This window comes from Gopherus flavomarginatus, chromosome 21 (assembly GCF_025201925.1).
Source record: "Gopherus flavomarginatus isolate rGopFla2 chromosome 21, rGopFla2.mat.asm, whole genome shotgun sequence".
NCBI classification, from domain to species: Eukaryota; Metazoa; Chordata; order Testudines; family Testudinidae; genus Gopherus; species Gopherus flavomarginatus.
This window is the reverse complement of record NC_066637.1, coordinates 2,046,033-2,067,934: the sequence shown is the minus strand read 5'-3', so window position 1 is coordinate 2,067,934 and position 21,902 is coordinate 2,046,033. Positions and strand designations below refer to the sequence as shown.

General features: G+C 47.4%; 1 protein-coding gene across 7 annotated transcripts in view; it reads right to left on the bottom strand.

The window, feature by feature from the left end:
* The window catches only part of ACOT7 (acyl-CoA thioesterase 7), a 105,621-nt gene that overhangs the window by 7,473 nt on the left and 76,246 nt on the right, over nucleotides 1-21,902 (bottom strand). For all 7 annotated transcript variants that reach the window (XM_050931610.1, XM_050931615.1, XM_050931608.1 and 4 more), the window contains one exon: nucleotides 15,476-15,660. In XM_050931610.1, coding sequence (XP_050787567.1) covers nucleotides 15,476-15,660 — 185 coding nt within the window. The remainder of the gene's footprint in view (nucleotides 1-15,475; nucleotides 15,661-21,902) is intronic.

The window sequence follows — 21,902 nt, the reverse complement described above, 5'->3', positions numbered from 1 at the left end:
ACATGGTGCAATTGCCTGGGAGAATCAATTAAAAATGTATAATCCTGAACTACATGGGAACAATACAGATTAATTATTAAATTACTGCTCAGAAGAGATACAGCTGTGTATCTGCCAGTCAGGTCCAGGAGCTGCATCTGACATGGCTGCTCTGGGCCTGTCAGGAAGGGGCGCTACTCTGCAGCTGAAACGTATGGGGCTGAGATCAATGTGGAATGTCAGAGTCCCCAACCAATGACCCTAGAGTGACTCAGAACACTGCTATCTGCTACAGCACAAGGGGACTTGTCATTCTTTTGCTGTTAAAAGTATCTTCACCCACATATTTTGCTGCTGTATCATCTGCCCGCACAGCCCCTAATGACCTAGTATGGAAACTAAGTCATGCTTGATGGAACACCTGGAGGTGCTAACTTTTTGTCTCATTTCATTCAAAAGTTAACACCAACTCCAACCACCGTTTTGTTTTTCTCTCTTTGGGCACGTTTCATCTTGCATAGCAGGGCAAATCCCAGATCTAAGGTGAACTCTAGAGGTTGAGAGAGACTCAGTGGAGATTTGGTGCAAGCACTGGAATCACCTCATCAGCTAAAATGGAAATTCTGGCCTTGGGTTCCAGTAGCTCTAGGTAAACTGTAAACACTTCAGGGCAACGACAGGAGGATTGCCACAGAGCAAGAGACCTCCTACACAGACTGCTGGCTAGCAGCAAACATCTGACCTGGAGTGGCAAACTCCAATTCCCTTGCCCAGTAACATGCCATGTTACTGTTGTTATGCCACAAGTCAGCCCTGTCCACTCCAGCACTAGATGGATCACATTCTCTGCAGTACACAAGGTTTCTGAGGTCTCTTTCCACTGGACAGAATAATACGGATGTAAAAGCCAGCTGTTTTATACAAGCAGTTACAAAGTAAGCAAGAACATTTCTTTCCAAAGCAGATGCTCATTACCGGGGAGCCAAAAAACCTGGCTCCCCTCCGGATTCAGCATCCTCCCGTGACAGGAGTTTCCGCAGCGTTTCTGAAGTGTCTGGCACACAGGGCCAGCTATACTGCACCCCAGCAGGCTGCTGTTCCAGAATTGGCCCACCTCGACAGGCACCATGGAAGGCCAAGTTTGGGCTGACTCTTAATTAGTAACGTGCTCTCGCTAGAGAGTGTCCCTGATGCCCTGGTGCTATCGAGGAGGAGAAAAAGGCCTGAGGTGGTGGTAGCTTGGCCTACAGCTATATCCAGTGGGAGCTAAGGGCCTGAAAATTCCCAGTGCAGGCTAGACCAAGGTCTTCAAAGGCAGCAGGCCGTTTTCGTTACCCTGGACCCAACAGAGGAAAGACAGTGGCCCTGCCCTGGCCAGAGCCACCTGTTTCACCTTGTTGCCTTCCAGAGAGATGGGGGCCAGAATCTACCCTGTGGGGAGCAGGAAGCTTGGGCTGCAGCACGGACTACATCCTATTAGCACCTGGGGATATTTTACGTTATTCAAGTGACACTCAGAAGCCACTATTTTGCTGCTTTTCTCTTGCTGCACTGACAAAATAATGGGAGATGAAGTGCCACCTCGCAGCCACCCACGCTCCAGCTGGCTCCAGGAGGCCACTCCGCTCCTCTCTATAAAACACTCTTTTCAGAAGAGACATGCATTTGTAGAATGCCAAGTACAGCTGCAGAGAAAGCAAGCAAAGGAGTCTCTGGACAAGTCCGAGTGCATCTGGCTAACTGTCCCATGCTGCAGACAGCACAGCTCATCCCCAGGGCTCTTCATCACAGACCATCTGACCTGACTACCAGTAAATATACCAGGAAAAAGGATGGGAGCAAGGTGGAACTCAAAGCAATTCATGGAAATCTACAATTTCACAGACTTTAAGGCCAGAAGGGACCATTATGATAAGCTAGTCTGACCTCCCGCATAACACAGGCCAGAGTTTCACGCAGTGATTGCTGTATCAAGCCCAACTATTGATGGACAAGTCACAACATCCTTTAAAGAGCAGACCATCTTGACTTAGGGTATGGCTACACTTACAGTTTTGCAGCGCTGGTAGTTACAGCTGTGTTCGTACAGCTGTGTAGGGCCAGCGCTGCAGTGTGGCCACACTGACAGCTACCAGCGCTGCAGTGTGGCCACATTTACAGCACTTGCAGTGCTGTTGGGAGTGGTGCATTGTGGTCACCTATCCCACAGAGCACCTCGTCCCATTTTGGCGCTGTGGCTTGTGGGAAGGGGAAGGAAGTGTGCGGGTCTTTCCGCTTCCTGTTCCAACGCCCCGTGGTGCTTTGCTACACATTCCGAGCAGTTTGGCGGCATTGTGAGTCTGCAGCGCGATTTCTGAGATTTCTGTTACAAATGGAGCCTGAGCTGCTGAGTACCTTGCTGATGAATGTTGCCAGCACATCACACATGGCAGTGGAGCTATTCCTTCAGCTGCAAAGTGACAGTAAGGAGTCAGACGATGATATTGAAACGCCTGACGCTCAAGACACTCAATTGCTTGTGGCAGTAACAGACGTGCTCAGCACCGTGGAACGGCGCCTTTGGGCTCGGGAAACCAGCACTGAGTGGTGGGATCACATCGTCCTGCAAGCCTGGGATGACGAGCAGTGGCTGCAGAACTTTCGGATGTGAAAAGCCACTTTCATGGCACTGTGTGCTGAGCTCGCCCCTACCCTGCGGCGCAGGGACACGAGATTGAGAGCTGCCCTGCCAGTGGAGAAGCGGGTGGCTATTGCAATCTGGAAGCTGGCAACTCCAGACTGCTTCCGATCGGTGGCGAACCAGTTTGGAGTGGGAAAGTCCACCGTTGGAATGGTGCTGATGCAAGTTTGCACAGCCATTAATCGCACCCTGCTAAGAACAACTGTGACTCTTGGGAACGTGCAGGACATTGTGGATGGCTTTGCAGAAATGGGGTTCCTTAACTGTGGAGGGGCAATAGATGGGACGCATATTCCTATTCTGTCACCACCCCACCTGGCATCAGAGTACGTTAATCGCAAGGGGTATTTCTCCGTGGTTCTGCAAGCGCTTGTGGATCACCGTGGGCGTTTCACTGACATTTACTTAGGATGGCCTGGAAAGGTGCACGATGCACGCATCTTTCGGAACAGTGCCCTGTTCAGGAGGCTGAGGGCCGGGACTTTTTTCCCAGACCGTAAGATCACAGTAGGGGACGTCGAAATGCCCACTGTGATCCTTGGAGACCCCGCATACCCCTTAATGCCATGGCTCATGAAACCGTATACAGGGAAGCTTGACAGGAGCAAGGACCGGTTCAACTACAGGCAGAGCCGGTGCAGAATGACTGTGGAGTGTGCTTTTGGCCGTTTGAAAGCCCGCTGGAGGTGTCTTTATGGGAAGCTAGATTTGGGGGAAAGCAGCATCTCCGCTGTTATATCTGCGTGCTGTACCCTCCATAATATTTGTGAAGGGAAGGGTGAAAGATTCAGTGAGGAATGGACCTCCGAGGTTCGACGCCTAGAGGATGAATTTGCACAGCCAGAGAGCAGGGCTACTAGGGAGGCCCAGGAAAGGGCTTCAAGGATTAGGGATGCTTTAAGGGAGCAATTTGATGCTGAGAGCCAACAGTAATGTTTGGTGCCTTTGCTGTGCTTTGTTCTACCACCTTGGGGTACAATATTTACCACTTCCTGCAATAATAAAACGTATTGTAAAAGCCATAAAATCCTTTATTCAAAGTACAGTACATAAAAGGGCAGGGGGGTTAGGGTGGTGGACTGTACATTCAGAAGTTTGAATATGTCCTGTTTTGATTACTGTTCAATGTCTGCTGCACTTCAGGATTACTATGCTGCAGGGTAATGGGGGTGGAGTGCACAGGGTAAGAATTATAGTTATCAGGGCTGGTAGGTGATCGTACAGGTGTTGGGGGCAGCTGGGGGTAATAAGAAACTGGCTGCTGGAGAAAGGTGTTTTGTGCAAATACTGGGGAACAAGAAAGAGAGCTTTGGGAGGGGTGTGGGTTACCACAGTACAGATCTGCCTGCATGGCTATGAAAGACTCAGTTTGGCGAGCCAGGAGGCTTATCACCTGCTTTGAGGTTTTTTTGATAGCCAATTCCTTTCTCCTGCTTTCTGTTTGCCTCCACTCATACATTTTCTCTCTCCATTCCTGCGTCTTCCTACTTTCTCTGTTGTAGTGAATCATAACTGCTTTGATCAATTCTTCTTTTGATTTTCAGGGATTTTTTCTCAAGTTCTGCAACCGACGTGAGGCCGGTGATCCGGCTGCATTAGTCAAGGTCACTAAAAAAAACAGATAGAAACATGTAATACACAGAGGCTACATTGTTTATTATCACACAGTGAAGAAGTTTTTAGACTTTTTGTAGCATCCTTCCCACATACCTAACATAACACAGACAGACCAGGGAAGCGAAGGCATGGCGAGCAATGGGGTGAGTGTTTCTGCCCCGAGTGCACCTGGGAGGGGGAACTGACCGATGAGTCACTGGGGTTTACCTGCACTGGGTACAGGAGGTAGCTGGTGTCCTGCACAGGGGACAATAGTGAACAGGAAGGTGGCGAGCTGCTGGCGGGGGGGGGGGGGGGGGCCCGGCCCGCGTAACTGCCGGCCTGCTGGTGAGGGGGGGGAGGGAACGCACAGCCGTGCTGGCTGCCTGCTGGGAAGGGTGGGGAAAAACCGGAGGGCACCGTGGGGCTGGCTGCCTGCTGGGAAGGGTGGGGGAAGACCGGAGCGCATAGCAGGGCTGTTTACATGCTGGGAACGGGGGGGGGGGGGGGGGGAGGAGACTGGAGGGCTCCGCGGGGCAGGCTGCCTGCTGGGGGGGGGGGCGGGGAAGACCGGAGCGCACCGCGGGGCTGACTACGTGCTGGGAAGGGCGGGGGGGAAGACCAGAGCGCACCATGGGGCTGGCTGCCTGCTGGGAAGGAGGGGGGAGACCGGAGCACACCGCGGGGCTGGCTACATGCTGGGGGGGGGGGGGGGGAAGACCGGAGTGCACCGCGGGGCTGGCTGCCTGCTGGGAAGGAGGGGGGAGACCGGAGCACACCGCGGGGCTGGCTGCCTGCTGGGAAGGAGGGGGGGGAGACCGGAGCGCACCGCGGGGCTGGCTACGTGCTGGAAGGGGGTGGGGAGACCGGAACGCACCGCGGGGCTGGGGGGGGGGGGGACCGCGAACCTGGCGCCCTGCACTCAAGTATCCCTAAATTCTCAACAGGGTTTCCTACTGCCAGACATATCACTGCTGCGTGTTACCTGGGAAGAGAGGGAGGGTCTTCTACAGCAATGTGGATTCCGCCCTGGCCCCTATGCAGCTTGCCTGTGTGCAGCCATGGTCCCCCCACCCCTCGCTGCACAGTGGATCGGACGAGTTAGCCTGACCGGGACAAGGACCACAGTGGCTCTCCCTATAAACTTGCGAAAGCAAATTGCACACGCTCTGGCTGCAACTTTTCAAGAGATTACCGAGGCAGATTACAGAGACGTGATAGAGCAAATCAATGGGCTATTCCACGTTTAGGCATGCATGCAGGCAGCCATAACCCAAACCCTCCTCTCCCAAAACATAAAAATCTGCTTACCCCGAGCACGATCCTCAGTTTCTTCCTCACCAGCAACTTCCAGCTGCTGCGACTGGCTAGCCTCCTCCTGGCTTGAGAAGAGCTCCTGGCTGCATGTGTACTGGGACTCCAGGGTGTCTCCCTCCATGCCAGTAGCCCCACTGTCGGCTTCCTCTACACCCTCCCCCACTTCTCCCTGCTCTGAACTCTCCATCGTGCTCCTAGGATTGGCAGTGGGGTCACACCCAAGTATGGCATCCAGCTCCTTGTAAAAACGGCAGGTTGTGAGGGCAGCTCCTGAGCGGCGATTTCCCTCAGGGGCTTTGCAGTAAGCACTCCTCAGCTCTTTTATTTTGACCCTGCACTGCAATGCGTCCCGTTCATGGCCCCTTCTCAGCAAGGACTGTGATATCTGCCCATAGGTATCATAATTTCTCCTTCTGGAGCGCAGCTGTGCTTGCACAGCTTCCTCACCCCAAACACTGATGAGGTCCTGCAGCTCAGAATTGTTCCATGCTGGGGCTCGTTTGGGGCGTGGAGGCATGGTCGCTGATTGATTGAATGATTGATTGCACTCCACACCTGGTTGAGCAAACAGGAAGGGGATTTTTAAAATTCCCGGGGCATTTAAAGGTGGGGTCAGCTGAGCCCAGGGCAGTGGAGTGTGCATGATTACCAGAGAGGCTTCTAAGGTATGCTGGGATATCTCCTTATACCCCGGAGGTCAATAAAAGCGCTGGTGGGCGTCCACACTTGCTGACCAGCGCTGGATCACCAGCGCTGGAATCCCGACACCCGAGGCTCGACCGGGTGTACAGCCAGCGCTGCAACCAGGGAGTTGCAGCGCTGGCCGTGCTTTGCAAGTGTGGCCACATCCTAAGTTGCAGCGCTGTAACCCCCTCACCAGCGCTGCAACTCTCTAGTGTAGCCAAGCCCTTAGACTCCAGATGGCTGAATTTACTACCTCCCTAGGTAATTACATCTGTTCCAATGGCGGATTTACCCTCACTTAAAAATCTGTCTCTAATTTCCAGTTTGTCAAACTAAGGGATGGGTAAAGAACAGAGCTGCCCAGAACTGCCCCGTCACAGGATCTAGTGCCAGGAATGGGATCAGAACCAGGGTCCAGGCCCGGACCCTGACTTAGCCATTTAACTAAGCTGCCAGCCCAGACTTCCAGACAAGCAGGGCTGGAGGTTCTAGCGTGTGTCGGTGCTGTCTTCTACAAAGATCCCTTGAGTGTGCTGTTAAATGCTCCCAGCTCTGCCCCAGGGCTGGAAGGCAGCCTACTCAGTGTGAGCAGCTGAGTTTGGCCCAGAATTCTCATCCCCCAGATGGTCTCCAGCCTGGCCCCGCTGCGTGTGAGTGTAAGACTAATCTATAGTGGGAAACACTGTTCTCATTTTCCAATAGGAAACTTGCAAACAAAGCACTTTGGCATTTGCCTTTCCTGTGCGCAATCTGAGAACACACTATAATAACTTGGCATATGAAATCAGTAATGAAGATCACAATTAGAGTCAATAGCCTGTCTGTTTTAGAATTAAATGGCTGTCTAGGCTGATCAGGGCTTCCAGGGGTGGGCAGAACAATTTCCCGTAAGCCTGACAGCTACAGACCTCTTTAATTAGTGAAGTCATGCAGAGAAACCTCGCTTGAGTTTATAATGGGAAACATAAGGCGTTTCTTGATGATAATGAGTGCAATTAAAACTTGTGTCCAGATTATTTCAGATATTTAATTGAGCAGGGCACGTGAGGTACTGGCCGAACTCTGCAATGACTTGCACTCTGTGCAAACCCGCTGTGCCAGGCAAGAGGCAGGGCAGAATTTAGCCCTTTGGCTACAAATATGTATTATCACGAGGCATGTGAGATGCATCGTGATATTAGCGTTCGGGGGACATAAGCATGTTAGTGGCGATTAGCTGGTGGAAGCCACCGTTCCCAGCCAGGACCTATGTGAAAAACTCTGGGCAGAAACTGCCCAATAACTTTTGTTTAGCATGCGCCAAAATGCCCACTCATGCACCTCTGAGGTACAGCAGAGCAGCACTGGACAGTAGATGCCACATCGCTGCCTGTTAAGGCACCAGAATTAACATGGCTTTGCACCAGCTAACATGGCTGCACCTCCTATAGGAACAAGGCCTAATGAGGCAACATCTCATGGAAGTGCTGGAACTCAATGCTAACGACATTACTGCACAAATATCCCCATCCCATTCCCATCACTTTCTGAATTAAATTGTTCGTATTGGGGACTTCCGAAGCAGAGAAAGAAGCTGATCTCACCATCAACCCAGTTCTTAAAATAAAGATGCTCCTATGAGTGGTAACTAATCTCATGCCTTATCAGCAACTCTTAAGAAAAGCAGACCCATGTGAGCAGCCAATGGAGAGAATACACGGCTGAAACAAACTCCCACAATAATGAAGTTGCTATTTATATTTCACAAAACAGGCTCCTAATCTGAACATTAAAACCCAATAGACCTTCTGCTCCTCTTCTGGGATTTTGCTAAATGAGCCCTGCTCTGAGCTCTGCTATTGCTGGATGAATATGCCAGTAGTTCTATGCAATGCTCGTTTACAGCACTCACTGCTCTTAATCACACCCACAGAGCCTGCAGGAAGAGAGTAAATCTTCTCCAGAATACTTTTATTTTTCAAGTAACATGCTTTGCATGTTTCCTTAAAAGTTCTTTGTGCTCCAAGGTGGTCCTGCTATCAACAATCCCAGTGGCTAAGCACAGTCCAGCTAAACATCTCCTCTTGGGATTTGGAGGAGGGATATGCTGCACATTAAACAATCCAAACAATCCCAGGTGGTTAGTCTTGAGTCTGTGTGGTTCATATTTCTTTCCATGGGTAGAAAGAGACCAAATATGGGCACAGAGTGAAATCCCCCCAAAGCATTGCTTAAATCCCACATGAACCCTCAAAACAGGGTTTAAGGAGCGCATGGGTCACGTGCAGGCAATTCCAGCTACTCACCAAGGATAGGGACTGTCTGCTTAGGGGGTCTGTGCCAGGATTGGGAATCAGGGATCCCCAAAATTCTAATCCTGGCTCTCTGTGACAGACACTGAGGCACTCTGCCATCCAGGGAGTGGGGCTAGTAATACAGACCGGCTGCACAGTGTTGGTCTTCTGATCAAATCAGATAATGGTTGTAAAGTGCTATATAAATGCCAACTATCAGCTTGATAATGACTGTTTGCTATACACCTGAGATGACTGGGGGGAGTGAAATGGGGAAGGGAGGAGGATATATTTCCTAAAATGCTCTTTTAGAAAGCTCAATGTTCCTAAATCAGCTACATTTTAAAAAGCCTGTTTCAGGAGTTTGAGGGCAGCCCTCTGCTGTATCATGGCACAGGTGAACAGGATGCAAAGAAACTAACTTGACAGACAAATTCATCCAAATGAAGATAGTTGGTGCCTAAAATCTCCCCAGTTGGTATAATAGTATTTTCCCTGTGGGAAAACACTGAAAATGTCTGCTTGAGAAGGACAGCCACATCCGACACCATAGTGATGGACACATTGTGAAAACACAAACACAACTTGAAATGGCCCCTTTACAACGTAACAGGACAGGCTTATTAGAGCTGGCTGTGCCTCGACAATCTAACACAAGCTTCATGCACCCCAGTTGGTGGATTTTATATGAATGCAATTCCTACACAAGTCATATTCTTGATGTGTTTTGAACAATGTCTGTTCACGTGATTGGCAGAAAAGGGCTACAGTCAATGATTCTACAAAGGTACTAGCTGCCTGGGAGAACAAGCAGCCAAAACTCCAGCTTAGGGCAGAAACTCCCTTTCACTCACCTCTGGTGTGATTCTGTATCATAGGACACCATGAGATCATTCCCGGATTCTCCTCTCACCTTGAGGCAACTCCTTCACTGGAGTTACTCACTCCTGACATGCATCTGACGAAGTGGGTATTCACCACGAAAGCTCATGCTCCAATACATCTGTTAGTCTATAAGGTGCCACAGGATTCTTTGCTGCTTTTTACAGATCCTCTGATACCTCACTCCTGACATACACCACTATAGACATGTTCCAATCAAGTCGCTTACAGCTCACCGTAATGCTGGATTTGGAGAGTTTCACACAGTCCCTGAACATGATTGTAATATAGAAGCACAGTGATAGAAATCTTTTATTTTTAAATCTCAATTGGAGAAACCCCCTCTCAGTTCTGCCTAGAAAGAACTGGCTGATGCAGTTCCTCACAGAACTGCATCCTTTAATGTCCAGCAGGAACGCCACCTTTGTGCAACTGCTAATCAGCATAATTTTAGGAGACCCACTGTGGCTGACAATGTCAATACAGATGAAGGTCACCATTGCATATGATTGCACATTAAAGGCTTTGCTATGTAAAGAGGTAAAGACTATCTGTACAAGTTGATGGTTTTGAGGGGTGATCCTGCTTCATATGCCCGTCTACTCAACATTCTGCAATCCAGCGCTCAGGCAGGCAGCATGAGTATGGTGCCGTCTCCCCCAATATCTATCACAACAGCCAGCTATACTTTTCCCGCTGGGTGGGGGAAGGACAGACTATTAGAACTCTGAAATCTAATTAATTGGCCACTAAGAGTAGTTAAATCTGAGGATAGAGATGGAAAGTAAGATCTCAACAGGACCAAGAAGTTACATATTTTGTAAAACAGCACTTTTAAAAAGTATTAAATATGCAAAAAGAACTTGAAGTAGGAGATCAGTTAGACAACATCAAAACCAGCATGGGAATCATTTTCCATGGGTGTTGATCCAGACATTAGGATAATGCTCAAGGTAGCACAGAGCAAATCATGAGCTTTGTGATGTCAAAATTCTACTAAGTTCCTCTAATATTCAAAGGAACAAGTTCACAAAAAGTAGCACATTTCGTTCTAATAACATTTGCATTCCTTCAATTATTCAGCAATTTGAAAAAGATCATGGAGTTTAATTTCACTTAAAGACAGTAACCAGAACAATGCAAAAGTCTGAAGCAAAAACATGAGTGCAACTCTCTGCAAGCAAACCAGATAGGATTTTTGCAGCCCATTAAGATAAAATTTACCCAATTCTCCCTTCTCATACTACTTTTCACCAGTGTAACACCACTGCAGTGAGTGCTGAAAATCTTCTAGTTCATTCTTTAAACCATACAGTCCTCTACCCTCTCTAAAATTGGGCAACTTAAATCTGCAGTATTGCATCTTCAAGAGGCAAATGCATGACTGCAGGATGTCTCACTACCAGATACTTGAATGTGAGTGTGTCTGGAATTATATAAAGCCTCTAGATTTAGGGACTGGGGAATAAATTCTTCACTAATTGCCTTTTCTTTAAGATGGACAGGATCACTGAACTGAAATATGTACAGCTGGCCAGATTACAAACAAACACTTATTGCCCCACAGAAATGGAGTCAAGAATTAGGGGGGGAGCCGTGTTAGTCTGTATCCACAAAAAGAACAAGGAGTCCAGTGGCACCTTAAAGACTAGAAGATTTATTTGGGCATAAGCTTTCGTGGGTAAAAAAACCTCACTTCTTCAGATGCAACTGAAGAAGTGACTTTTTTACCCATGAAAGCTTATGCCCAAATAAATCTGTTAGTCTTTAAGGTGCCACTGGACTCCTTGTTCTTTTTGTTTAGAAATGGAGTGTGTCTATTAGTTTTTGTTGTTCAGACTTTCTAGCTCTGACTTTACAAAAGCCAAAGTACCCAGGAATTGGCACACCTGGCTCACCTGTAATAGCAGTGACTCTGTCTTTCCCCTAGAGGGCGCTCTGCAAGGCAGAGACAAGGAAATGCCTGGCAGATCACATGCTGGTGTAATTCCATTTGAGAAAAGAGATTCACTCTAGATTTAAGGGTAAGATATGATCAGACCCTCAGATCATTTCACTTAAATTTTATAATAAAGTTCATTTGCCATCACTAGCCTGCAGCTTTTCAAACGTATATTACAGCATTTATATTTCCATCGTGATATTCTGACACCTGCAAGAAATTAGGATGGATGAGATGCTGAGAGCTCCACTGACCTCCAAGGATTGCTAGTGCAGAACTACAGCACATCCTCACTTGGGAACCTCCTTTCATTTGCTGCTGGAGGATTTCCCTTCAAGCCCAATAAAGTTTATTGGTAAGAACATGCAGTGAGGTAACTGACGCAATTCAGAGACACCTTATGGGAACTGAAATCCCTGCAGGCACCAGATACACTCTGTCCAAAAGCATACAAGCATCATATGATTGATACTGGTTCCTACTAAATCTGGGCCCAACTCCTACAAGATTCCTTGCTGTACTCAGTTCCAGCGGGAGCAGGGTTGATCGAAACCAGCCCAAGATTACAGTATACTCCAGTCACACACCCCCACCTCCAAAATCCCCCCTGGATTGGTACCAAAACCAGCTCCATGTGGTCTGACAGAACCCTCATGGCAGGGGAATGCGCAGGAGTCCAGATCTGGCAGCGTATTGCGTATTATGGGGTGCAGTGTCACAAACCCGGCTGCGGCTGACAGCCAGTATGCCAGGTCCTTTTCAGCAAATGCATTCTCTGCACATCTCTCGTTTTGTGGTGCGTGCCCGAGGCCTGAACCTCGACTGAGTGTGGCTGGCTCCGAATGAATCCAGGCAAGGTGAAAGTGATGTTGTGTGTCCTAGGACACCCGGCGAGTTTCATTCAGCATCCAACGACCCCACAGTAGGTCCCCTGTTACAAACTGCTGTATAGTAAGTTACCAGGTGAGGCATGCGTTTCACTGCTTCCGTTTTTTTGTCTTTCAGATAAACAAAGAATATACGGACCCTACAGAAACCAGCCCAGAAATACCATACCGGGCCCCTTACAAATGTAGGTGATAACAGTGATAAACAGAGATCCTTATACCTGTCAATATACAGCTTCCACTCGAAGAAAGCATTACAGAGCAGTAGCTATCAGGAAGTAAAGCTTCTTCCAAGCAGCACATTAAAAATGTATACAACAGGCAAATACAGGTGTGTAAAATATATAAATACTATTCTGCCAGCTAAGTTATAATTAGCCAACAAAATGCTGGAGTACAGGAGGGGATATATACGGAATAAAATATTAAATCAAGAAATAACTCCAAGTCAGCAGTGCTGCATTATGTGTCAGCAAAGAACCCTGGTTCAGGAGAGCTAAAAATAGACAGGAAGGCTGAAGCAGAATTGACAGTAGCGAATGGGGAAGGGGGTGCATCAGCATCAACATACAGACATGGATGAGCTGCAGCTCAGGAGGTTCCAGGGGGACAGATTCCTTGCTTCATTCAGACATTCAAATCTCTCCATAAGCTTTTACAATTAACAAGGAAGGAAAGTGAATGAAGCCAAATTCAACAGATTCTCAAAATGTGAAACAATCTTAATTTAAATCTATTAATTTTGAAGGTTGGCAAGACAGATGCTTGCTTTGGAAACTCTTATTTATGCTTATATTTTTCTGCTGAATAATTGAAGGAAAGAGTTCTTGTTGGACAACAAAACCCTAAGGGCAGCACACAGAATGCTGAAGTCTAAGATATTTGGTATTTAATGAACAAGAAAGGAGATGCTTGTAACCTTGAAGCAACAAGCGGAACATTTGTTTTTAGAAGAGACATGTATGGTAGTGCTGTTTAAAGGCTTTGTATTAAGTGTTTAACAAAGACAAACCTCCCCACAGCATCTCAAGTGAAAGGAACAGCTATAGACACTTTAAATCCCTTGGTGCTGCGGCAGCGATCATCCAAGGAGCTCTCGCACCTCTAGAGTCATCCAGATCACAACAGGAAAAATCAAACATTTTGCAAAGGTATTTTGGGTCTTGCTCCCCAGAATTAGGGTTAGGAGCCATATCATCATTGTACCTGTGTGTTTGTACCACGGATGATCTGGTATCTATCAATGAGATGCAGGAGCACAGATGCAGGAATTCAGGTATAGGTGAGGTTTCCCCAAACTGCACAGGGGAAAAAGTCTGCCTTTGCTGTCCCATGACTCCGAGGGGGGATTTGCCCACTCCAGTATTTATAAAGTAGTCAGTGATAACCAGGAGAGAACATGGGAATGGAAGAATGCAGGACAAGAAGTGCAACATGTGGAAGTGATACGGCCAGTGATGTCCTGAACTCACTCAGTTATTGCTCCCCAAAGAAAAGCAGCAGTGACCCTACTGGCTCACTCCTAGTTCTCCCGCTCCGGACCAGCTGAATCACCCAGAGCACTGGGGACAATTACTCACTTGCCCTGTAAGGGTAGCATTTTCTGCCTTGGTAGCTATGGCAATTTTAAATAACAACAGTAGAATACAATGGTGTAACTGCATTAACAGATCGGACAGACATGGACAATTATCAAGGCTAAATGAAACAGTCACAGCAGGGCAGAAATGCAACACGGGACAGCAAGCAGACCACAGCAGCCAGAGTTTGGCAAGTTCACATGCCAGCAGGTAACTTGCATTCACATACCTGAGGGAGTGGTAACATTTAGGGTGTAGGACTGGGTTGGGCAAACTTTTTGGCCCTCAGGCCACATCTGGGTCTGGAAATTGTATGGCAGGCCATGAATGCCCACAAAATTGGGGTTGGGATGTGGGAAGGGGTGAGGGCTCTGGCTGGGGGTGCGGACTCAGGGGTGGGGGTGGGGCTGGGGATGAGGGGTTTGGGAGGGTACTCCAGGCTGGGACCGAGGGTTTCAGAGGGCGGGAGGAGGTCAGGGGTACAGGCTCCAGTTACCTCAAGCAGCTCCTGGAAGCAGCAGCATGTCCCCTCTCCGGCTCCTATGCGGAGGCACAGCCAGGCAGCTGTGTGTGCTGCCCTGTTGGCGGGTGCCAACCCTGCAGCTCCCATTGGCTGTGGTTCCTGGCCAATGGAAGCTGCAGGGGCTGTGCTTGGAGCAGGGGCAGCATGTGGAGCCCCCTGGCTACCCCTACGCATAGGAGCCAGAGAGGGATGTGCCGTTGCTTCTGGGAGCCGTGCAGAGCCACAGCATGCACAGACTGGGGCAAGCCCCAGAGCCCGCTCACCAGCGGGAGCTCAAGGGCAGGATTAAAATGTCTGACGGGCTGGACGAGACCAGTGGGCTGTAGTTTGCCCACCCCTGATGTTGGGAGAGAGTCGTCTGTAAATAGCCCCTTTTGTACCTTGCTATCCGGGGGCTCCAGAAGCTGCCCATCTGTGTGGGGTAGGAGTGGGTGACTACCTCGAGTTGGTTGTGAGTGAGAGATCCCCTTAAAGGTGGATCAAAACACACTGCAGACTCAGCACTGGAGACCTGCACAACCTTGGTGTGGCTCCTCTTGGCACAAGTGTCAAGGCAGGACAGTTGTCTTTTTGCCTCCCCTGGGCATCCAAATTGTGATAGTGAGGCAGCCTGCTGGGACATTTTTCTAGTGTACTCCTTGGTTTCCTAGCAATCACTGGGGCTAGTCAGCCAAAGCTGAATAAATGGCTCCAAATGTGGTCATATTCTATTGCTGATCTCCTGTGTTATTCTGCGGTAAAATTATAGGCTTAAGATGGGGAGATGCCAGAAAGGGCCTCTGGGCTTTTGACCAGACCCGCTCAGTCCAGCACAAATATAAGTCTGACCAGAGTAGCTAAGAACAGGAAATATACAGGAAACATGACGCCCAATGACCAGGCAGGCCCCATCCTCCCTAGCACCATGACTCCCTTGAAATATGGCTCATTCCAGGGATTCTAGCTTTCGCACAGGACTAGCCCAGATCACCCTTTCCAGGGCAGTGGGGGCGACCAGAAAGCACTTGGTAGTTCATTCTGTTGGTGAAGGGACCGTGACCTTACAATGAGTAATTATTCCTGTGCTGCTCCACAACCCGGAGCTTCACATTACGCAGCACAAAGGTTGAGCTTTTAAATGAAGAATTCTTACCACCAGCTGTGGAACAGGTACGGGCTTCCCCTCCTTGCTCAGGGATACATAGGTAAAGAATGCACTGACAGCTCGATATCTTTCTTTAGGCTCATCAACAAAAGGATCAGCATCAACAAAGACCTCTATCTCCATGGATTTATTGCTTGTGAAGGTCATGCGTCCAGAAATAGTAATGACACAACCTGCAAAACACAGATGGCTTGGTTAATCAGTGGCTCCTACAGTGGCAGCAGGAAACAATAGCCATCCATTACTGAGACTGTTAAAGAACTATATTGCTAAATGGGCTAACAGGCTGGGTTAGCCATAACTGAAAGGCTAGATTGACTTTTTGTTACCTAACAAAAAAGGAACAACAAGTCTTGGAACATTTCTTTCCAACTGTGGATGTTATTTTTGTTTCCTTCTCTCTGGTTGTGGGAATTTCCACACTCCATGATGGCACTAGCCAGCTGAGAGGAGTAACTGATGCCCCGTCTAGCCAGGCAAACCCAGTCTCTATCTGGAATGCCTGCAAACAAATGCAAGTCAATCTAAAGTACTGCATCCTTTATAAGGTGTCAGCAGAACGAACACCTTTCACAACAGGCTCTCACTGCACACCGAGCACCTGTGTGAGCTAAGAGATGGAGATTTCTCCCACCACTGAAATGCATCCATCTCTCAGGCAGAACATGGCTGCTGCTCACACAAGAGCAACACAATACCAGTTTAGGACAGGAAATAAGGAATACAATTTACAATGGGAAGCTCAGGGGGGATTTAGAAAGGCAAGATATTTGGAATTTGGTCATATCAGGGCAACTCCAATTACTGGAAGTGCCATAAGAACCACAAAGGACCACAAGAGATCAGGACTTTGGTTTTGTATCTTCTCTGTAATACAGCATTGCTTCCATCACCACGCTGGGGCGATGGCTCAGAGGGAGGAGTAGCACCAACTGAATCCCCAACACACCTTCCTGGAGCACCCTGCCAGGCAGTGCACTGCTCGCAACAGACCCCACTACGCCTGTGAGATCAGACTGGATCAAAGCACTGGAGGTATGGAGTACGGCTGGAGGTTTCCCCACACTGACACCAGAGCAGAACAGACATTAGCTACATAATTACATTTGTTTAAATGTGCCCAGCCCCTAATGTGCTGACCTGAAATGTAACAATTAATGCTAGGCACAGACACTAGGTGAAGTCCAGCTCCCCAGAGTTCAGGGCTAGAACTCAGGTGTTCCTGTTTCCCAGACCTGAGCTCAACCCATTAGACCACCCATATTGCGCTGAATACAGCCCTGAGGGCTCGCGCTAAAAGAGGAGATACAGGGTTTCTATACCAGGACTATGGATGGACTCCCCTACACACTTTAGGCCATGATTGACTCTCTCAAGCAATGAGCATGCACAATATGGCAACTTTCAGGGGCACATCCCCATGGAGAGGTCTAAAGTCCTTCTAACCCATCACCCCGAGAAAGTGTTCTGTTCTGAACACACTTCCCACATTAGAGAAGTTCCTGAAGAAACACTTTAATGTAGAGCAAAACAGAACAGGCAGAGTCTGTGGCAGACTCAGGAAATAGTCTCTAAGCGCTATGTAGATCTAACTCATTAGTCAGAATTAAAGGGTCGCAGCAGTCAGATCTTTCGGAAAAGTTCCAGTTCACCACAGAATCTGAACGTGGAGTGCTGCAGTGAGTCCCTCCGTTCAGTCTCCCACTGAGCCTGCCTCTCTGAGCCTACTACTCATTCATGTTGGCTTGGCCACATGCAAATGCACTTCACATTTTTAATAATTCAACCTTTTTTTTTTTTGAAGTGTGATTCCACTTTCATTTCAGTACAAAAATACCTTCTCTGCACCTTAAGTAGAAGAACCAATGCAGAGCATGACTAGCAATTTAGGAGACAAATAGTTAAGATAGGAGATGTGTAGAAAATCATCTACAGAAAAATTCACCTAATGAGTTTTGATATTTAAAAGAAAAACACAGCAGGCTCCCCATGCTAATCATTGCCATTATCTATCATTTGAAACCTACTTTATAAGTAGAAATGGATTCCAATATATTTCATTTATAATGGAAAGCAAATACGGTCAAACTCCACAATGGAGATAATCACATTTTCTCAGAACTGTTCCAGAGCAGCATAATACATACCAGACTGCAGTAATACAACTTAAAGAGCTCTTGGTGCTAATTTGGCTGCATGATAAACATACTGCAGGCCAGTTGTATTAGAATCTCTTTCTGGACTATGGGGCTCCTGTCTTAGCTTCTTTGTTTTCCTGGACTCCATTACATCCTGTTACTATAACATTTCTGTGCACATCTTGAGACCAAATGAAGGTAGGAAATGCCATATGAGAGCAGGCCATTAGTCCATAATATCCAGGATCCCACCACCGGCCACAGCCAATAGCTGATGCCTCAGAGGAAGCCAAAGTCCAAACTGAACATGCGTTGTGCTTCACATGGGGGATCAAGCCAACTCTAACACATCCCATGGGGAAAGAATGGCTGCGCTACGGTACATTGCACTGCTCTCTCTTCCTTGGGTTCTGAGTTTGGACAGAGTGCCTTCAGGGTAAACCTAATCAGAAAGGGGAAACACTACAAGGATGGACACCACAGTCTTCAGCCACATGCCCCTTACCTAAAGGGAGAGACATCAACTTGCCTAAATCAAACGATTGTCAGGTATAAAGCCCAATGGAACCACACTGCAGAGTTTACAGCACCACAGTAACACTCAGAGCCTTTCACCAGGGAACAAGGACAATGTTTTGGGCACGTACGGCCCATTCCTTGTGCGTTGTGCCATGAAAGGGGAGGCACAAATTGCCACCTTATTTCTACCATGCTAAGGTGCTTCGGGGATTGCCGACTCATTTAGGTGTTCATGAAGTGCTTATTGAGCCTAGAACAGTGAACTCTCCACGGCTGTCACTGAGTTAATTCACCGCCAGCATGAAGAATCATACACGCTGACATGCCGAAAGGATATTTCGCTTTCAATACATCACTAACAATGGTCTCATTTAGGGATGTATATTCACTGCATTCTTGGTAGGATGTTACAGAAATCCCTCAACAGACAAATCACAGACATGGAGGGGAGGAACTTTGCTTTTTCAAAGGGTCAATCACACCAAAATGTTTGACACCAAACAAGTCCTGATGACAGCTAACCAAACCTTCATGGGGAGATACAATCCCATGAGTAGATTTCTTGTAATATTTGCTGCTTAAATGACCTTAGGCCTATAGGAAAGATTTTTCTCTGTGAATAAGGGATATAGTAAAGTTACATGTGTCTGGAGCTGCTGGATTAACATCAACATTTAATACAAACAATCAACTGCCAAACATTTCAAGACTGCCTGTATTCCATGACCAAGACTGCAAATAGTTGTAGGAGATCATGCATGTTAACACCACCTTGAAACCACCCACCAAACTACACAATAAAGCACCATAAGTATGTTATTTTGATGGAAATCTGGAACTCCTCCAAAATAGTTACTATAAAAGATAGTAAACTATTCCAAAGGCATTCAAGAATGCGTATGATCTCACTTCGGATTTGAACAAAGGAAACCTACAAAGCCATGGAATTAAGTCCTTACTTCCTGAAGGAAACATATCACAGACCTCACCATCTTCCACTCCAAGTGCAAGGCACACTTCTTAGCTGTCCTTCACCATGAGCACAGCACAACATGCGCATGATGTACTTACCAAGTCAGAGCCCTACCAGTACAGAACACTCCACCACACACACAGTTCTCCCCCGGGGGAAGCTAAGGGAAAGCAAACCACCCCTAACAGAGGGCAATCATGTTGCTTGGTGAGCTGCTGGAGGCTCATTGATGAAGTGGCTGTAGACCCCACAGGGAACAGGATTACGCTGTCAGCAGTAGCAGCTGCACCAAGTCACACTTGGAAAAGGAGCAGCAGCGGAAACCGTGAAGTCTGCTTCTCTTCTAATGACACAACTGGAAAAATATTGACGGCACATCACCAGGAATCAATGCAAAGAAAAGAGCGCAGCTCCTCTCTCTAGCTGGCACAGTCAATCTTTGTGGAACATGCACACTATGTGCATGAGGAGATCTTTTATACTTCAACCGAAAAAACTCTGCTTGAGCCACAGAGGAGAAAACTTCATAATTTTCAGTGAATTCCTAAGTAAAAGCAGACTAGAGTGGAAAACACGTTGACTCTTGCACTGAAAGAGCTGGACCCAAGTTGGACTCATGTGAAGCTTCTCAATGTAGTCATTACTTGAAAAATCATTAGTGTAAACCCTGTCAGTGGCAGAGCTGCCTCTCAAAGTTCATGTAATTTTAAACTCAGCTGTGAAAGCTGTCACCTCTGTGAATCCCCGCTGGTTACGTGTCATTCTAGCACAAACAGGTCTCAGAAAGAAGGGGCAGAAACTAGCCACCTCTTTTTCCTTACCCTCAGTCAGGGAGACAGTCTCACATACAGAACAGCAGCACTGTTAATCAACTAAGCAATGCAAGCTCCATCCTAGACAGACAGTTATTGGGATGAAGCGGTGAAGAATGGAGAGTATGAACCCAGCAGCATCTCTCTCCCTTTTAGTTTGCTGGAATTGGATCTTTTTACATACCGATAGCCATCGGGATTCTAGGCTCGTAGTATCCAGTTCTAAGGTCTCTCCACAAGACAGTCTCCAAAGGTAGCTGTGCAAACAAACCCTTCATTTTTGGTTCTCCAGCTAAATCCTGCTTTAACCTTCCCACCCATCTGGTATTTTCACTGCTTTAGGATTCCCTTGCAGCACTGCAAGCAGCATTTCTACTGAGACTGTAACAAGGAGTCCAAACAATGGATAATTCACAGTCCCACAGAATGCAGACAAGCCTTCTTGGGAACCCAGCCTCTCCCAACTGCTCCACTGTGAACCGTTGGGCAAAATTCTCCATGTGTGACACTGGAATCATTTTCACAGCTGACAAGTCAAACATAGGACTGTGACCTAAGGTGGGGAATAAGCAGGAGCTGAACCTCTCAAAGCACTGAACAATCATGTGCTCCTGCAAATGGGCCTACTAAGGAAAAAAACAGGGAAGAAACAAAGCAGGCACTGTAGGAGGTAGAGACCCCTTCTGAACAGGATTTTAAGATTCCTCTGTGATGTTAATAATCTGGGATTTTATTGCTCTTACTGGAAAGCTTCTCTGCCTTCATTTTACTTATTTATTTATTTTTTTTTATTACTCTGCACACTTTGCTCCTCCTTCAGCAAATCCCCTGCCTGTGCCAGGCTGCCCTAAATATTGCATGAATGACTGACTCAGATGGGCGAGCCATTTGACCAAAGCACCGTAAGCTTTTCAACTTGTGAAGAATATAGGATAATAAATAAAGCTGTGTCTCTCCCTGAGCACCCGGACTAATGGGCATTCCAGATAAGGCCCAGGCAGAACTGCCTGGATCCTGCACGAACCCAGGTATCCGGAAAAGTGGGGCCTGCTATGGAGGACAGGAGAGGGAGCACACCTTGGAGGTGGCGATGGGTGACGGAAAGGAAATGCTCCGCCAGACAATAAAAGACTAATAGTTTATTTACAGTTAAAAATCAAGCCCAGGCTCACAATATCAGCCAGCACTTCACAACTTCCTTTCTCAAGTCTCCAGAGCAAACTCCAGTGGCTCTTGGCATTTGTTACCTGCAGCCAGGTTGAAGGAGCATCAGTCTGAAATCTAGGATTTATATTTAAATAAGTTACAAGCACTTTCACTCCATGCATCTGAAGAAGTGAGCTTTTTACACACAGAAACTTATGCTCACATAAATCTGTTAGTTTTTAAGGTGCCACCAGACTCCTTGCTGTTTTTGTGGATACAGACGAACATGGCTACCCCCAGTACTAAGCAGTTTCTGGTACCTCACCAGTCTGACTCCGTCTGCCTAGCCTGTGCTTTTACAATAGATTTCCTAGGTTTTAAGAGATGTTTCTCTCTTCTCTATTGATGGATGACGAGACTCCTACAGGAAAAGGGAAACTACTGACCAGCTACCCCAGGGAGACGGTGAAACTGGCTACGCAAAGTGCTGCCAAATGCAGAGTAAGCTGAAGAGAAATGTTTTTTGTTTAATCTCATCTATAGGAATCCTAGCTGTTAAGTGTAACAATAGTAGGTAAATAATTTGCAGAAAGAGGTGGGATTTCCCTGGGCGCTGTCCCTGTTCTATATGACAACAGCCGGAATCTCTTGTAACATTCTCACTGCAAACCTCTCTTGCTCCTGGACTGAAACAGAGATACTTGCTGGCACACATGATACAGACTAGACAAGGAACAGGTTTCTTGAAGGGAGGGATGCTCACTGTCAGCATGGGGAAATCATTTAATCTGATCCAATGTGCTTCTGAAATGCCAATAGTTGTTGCT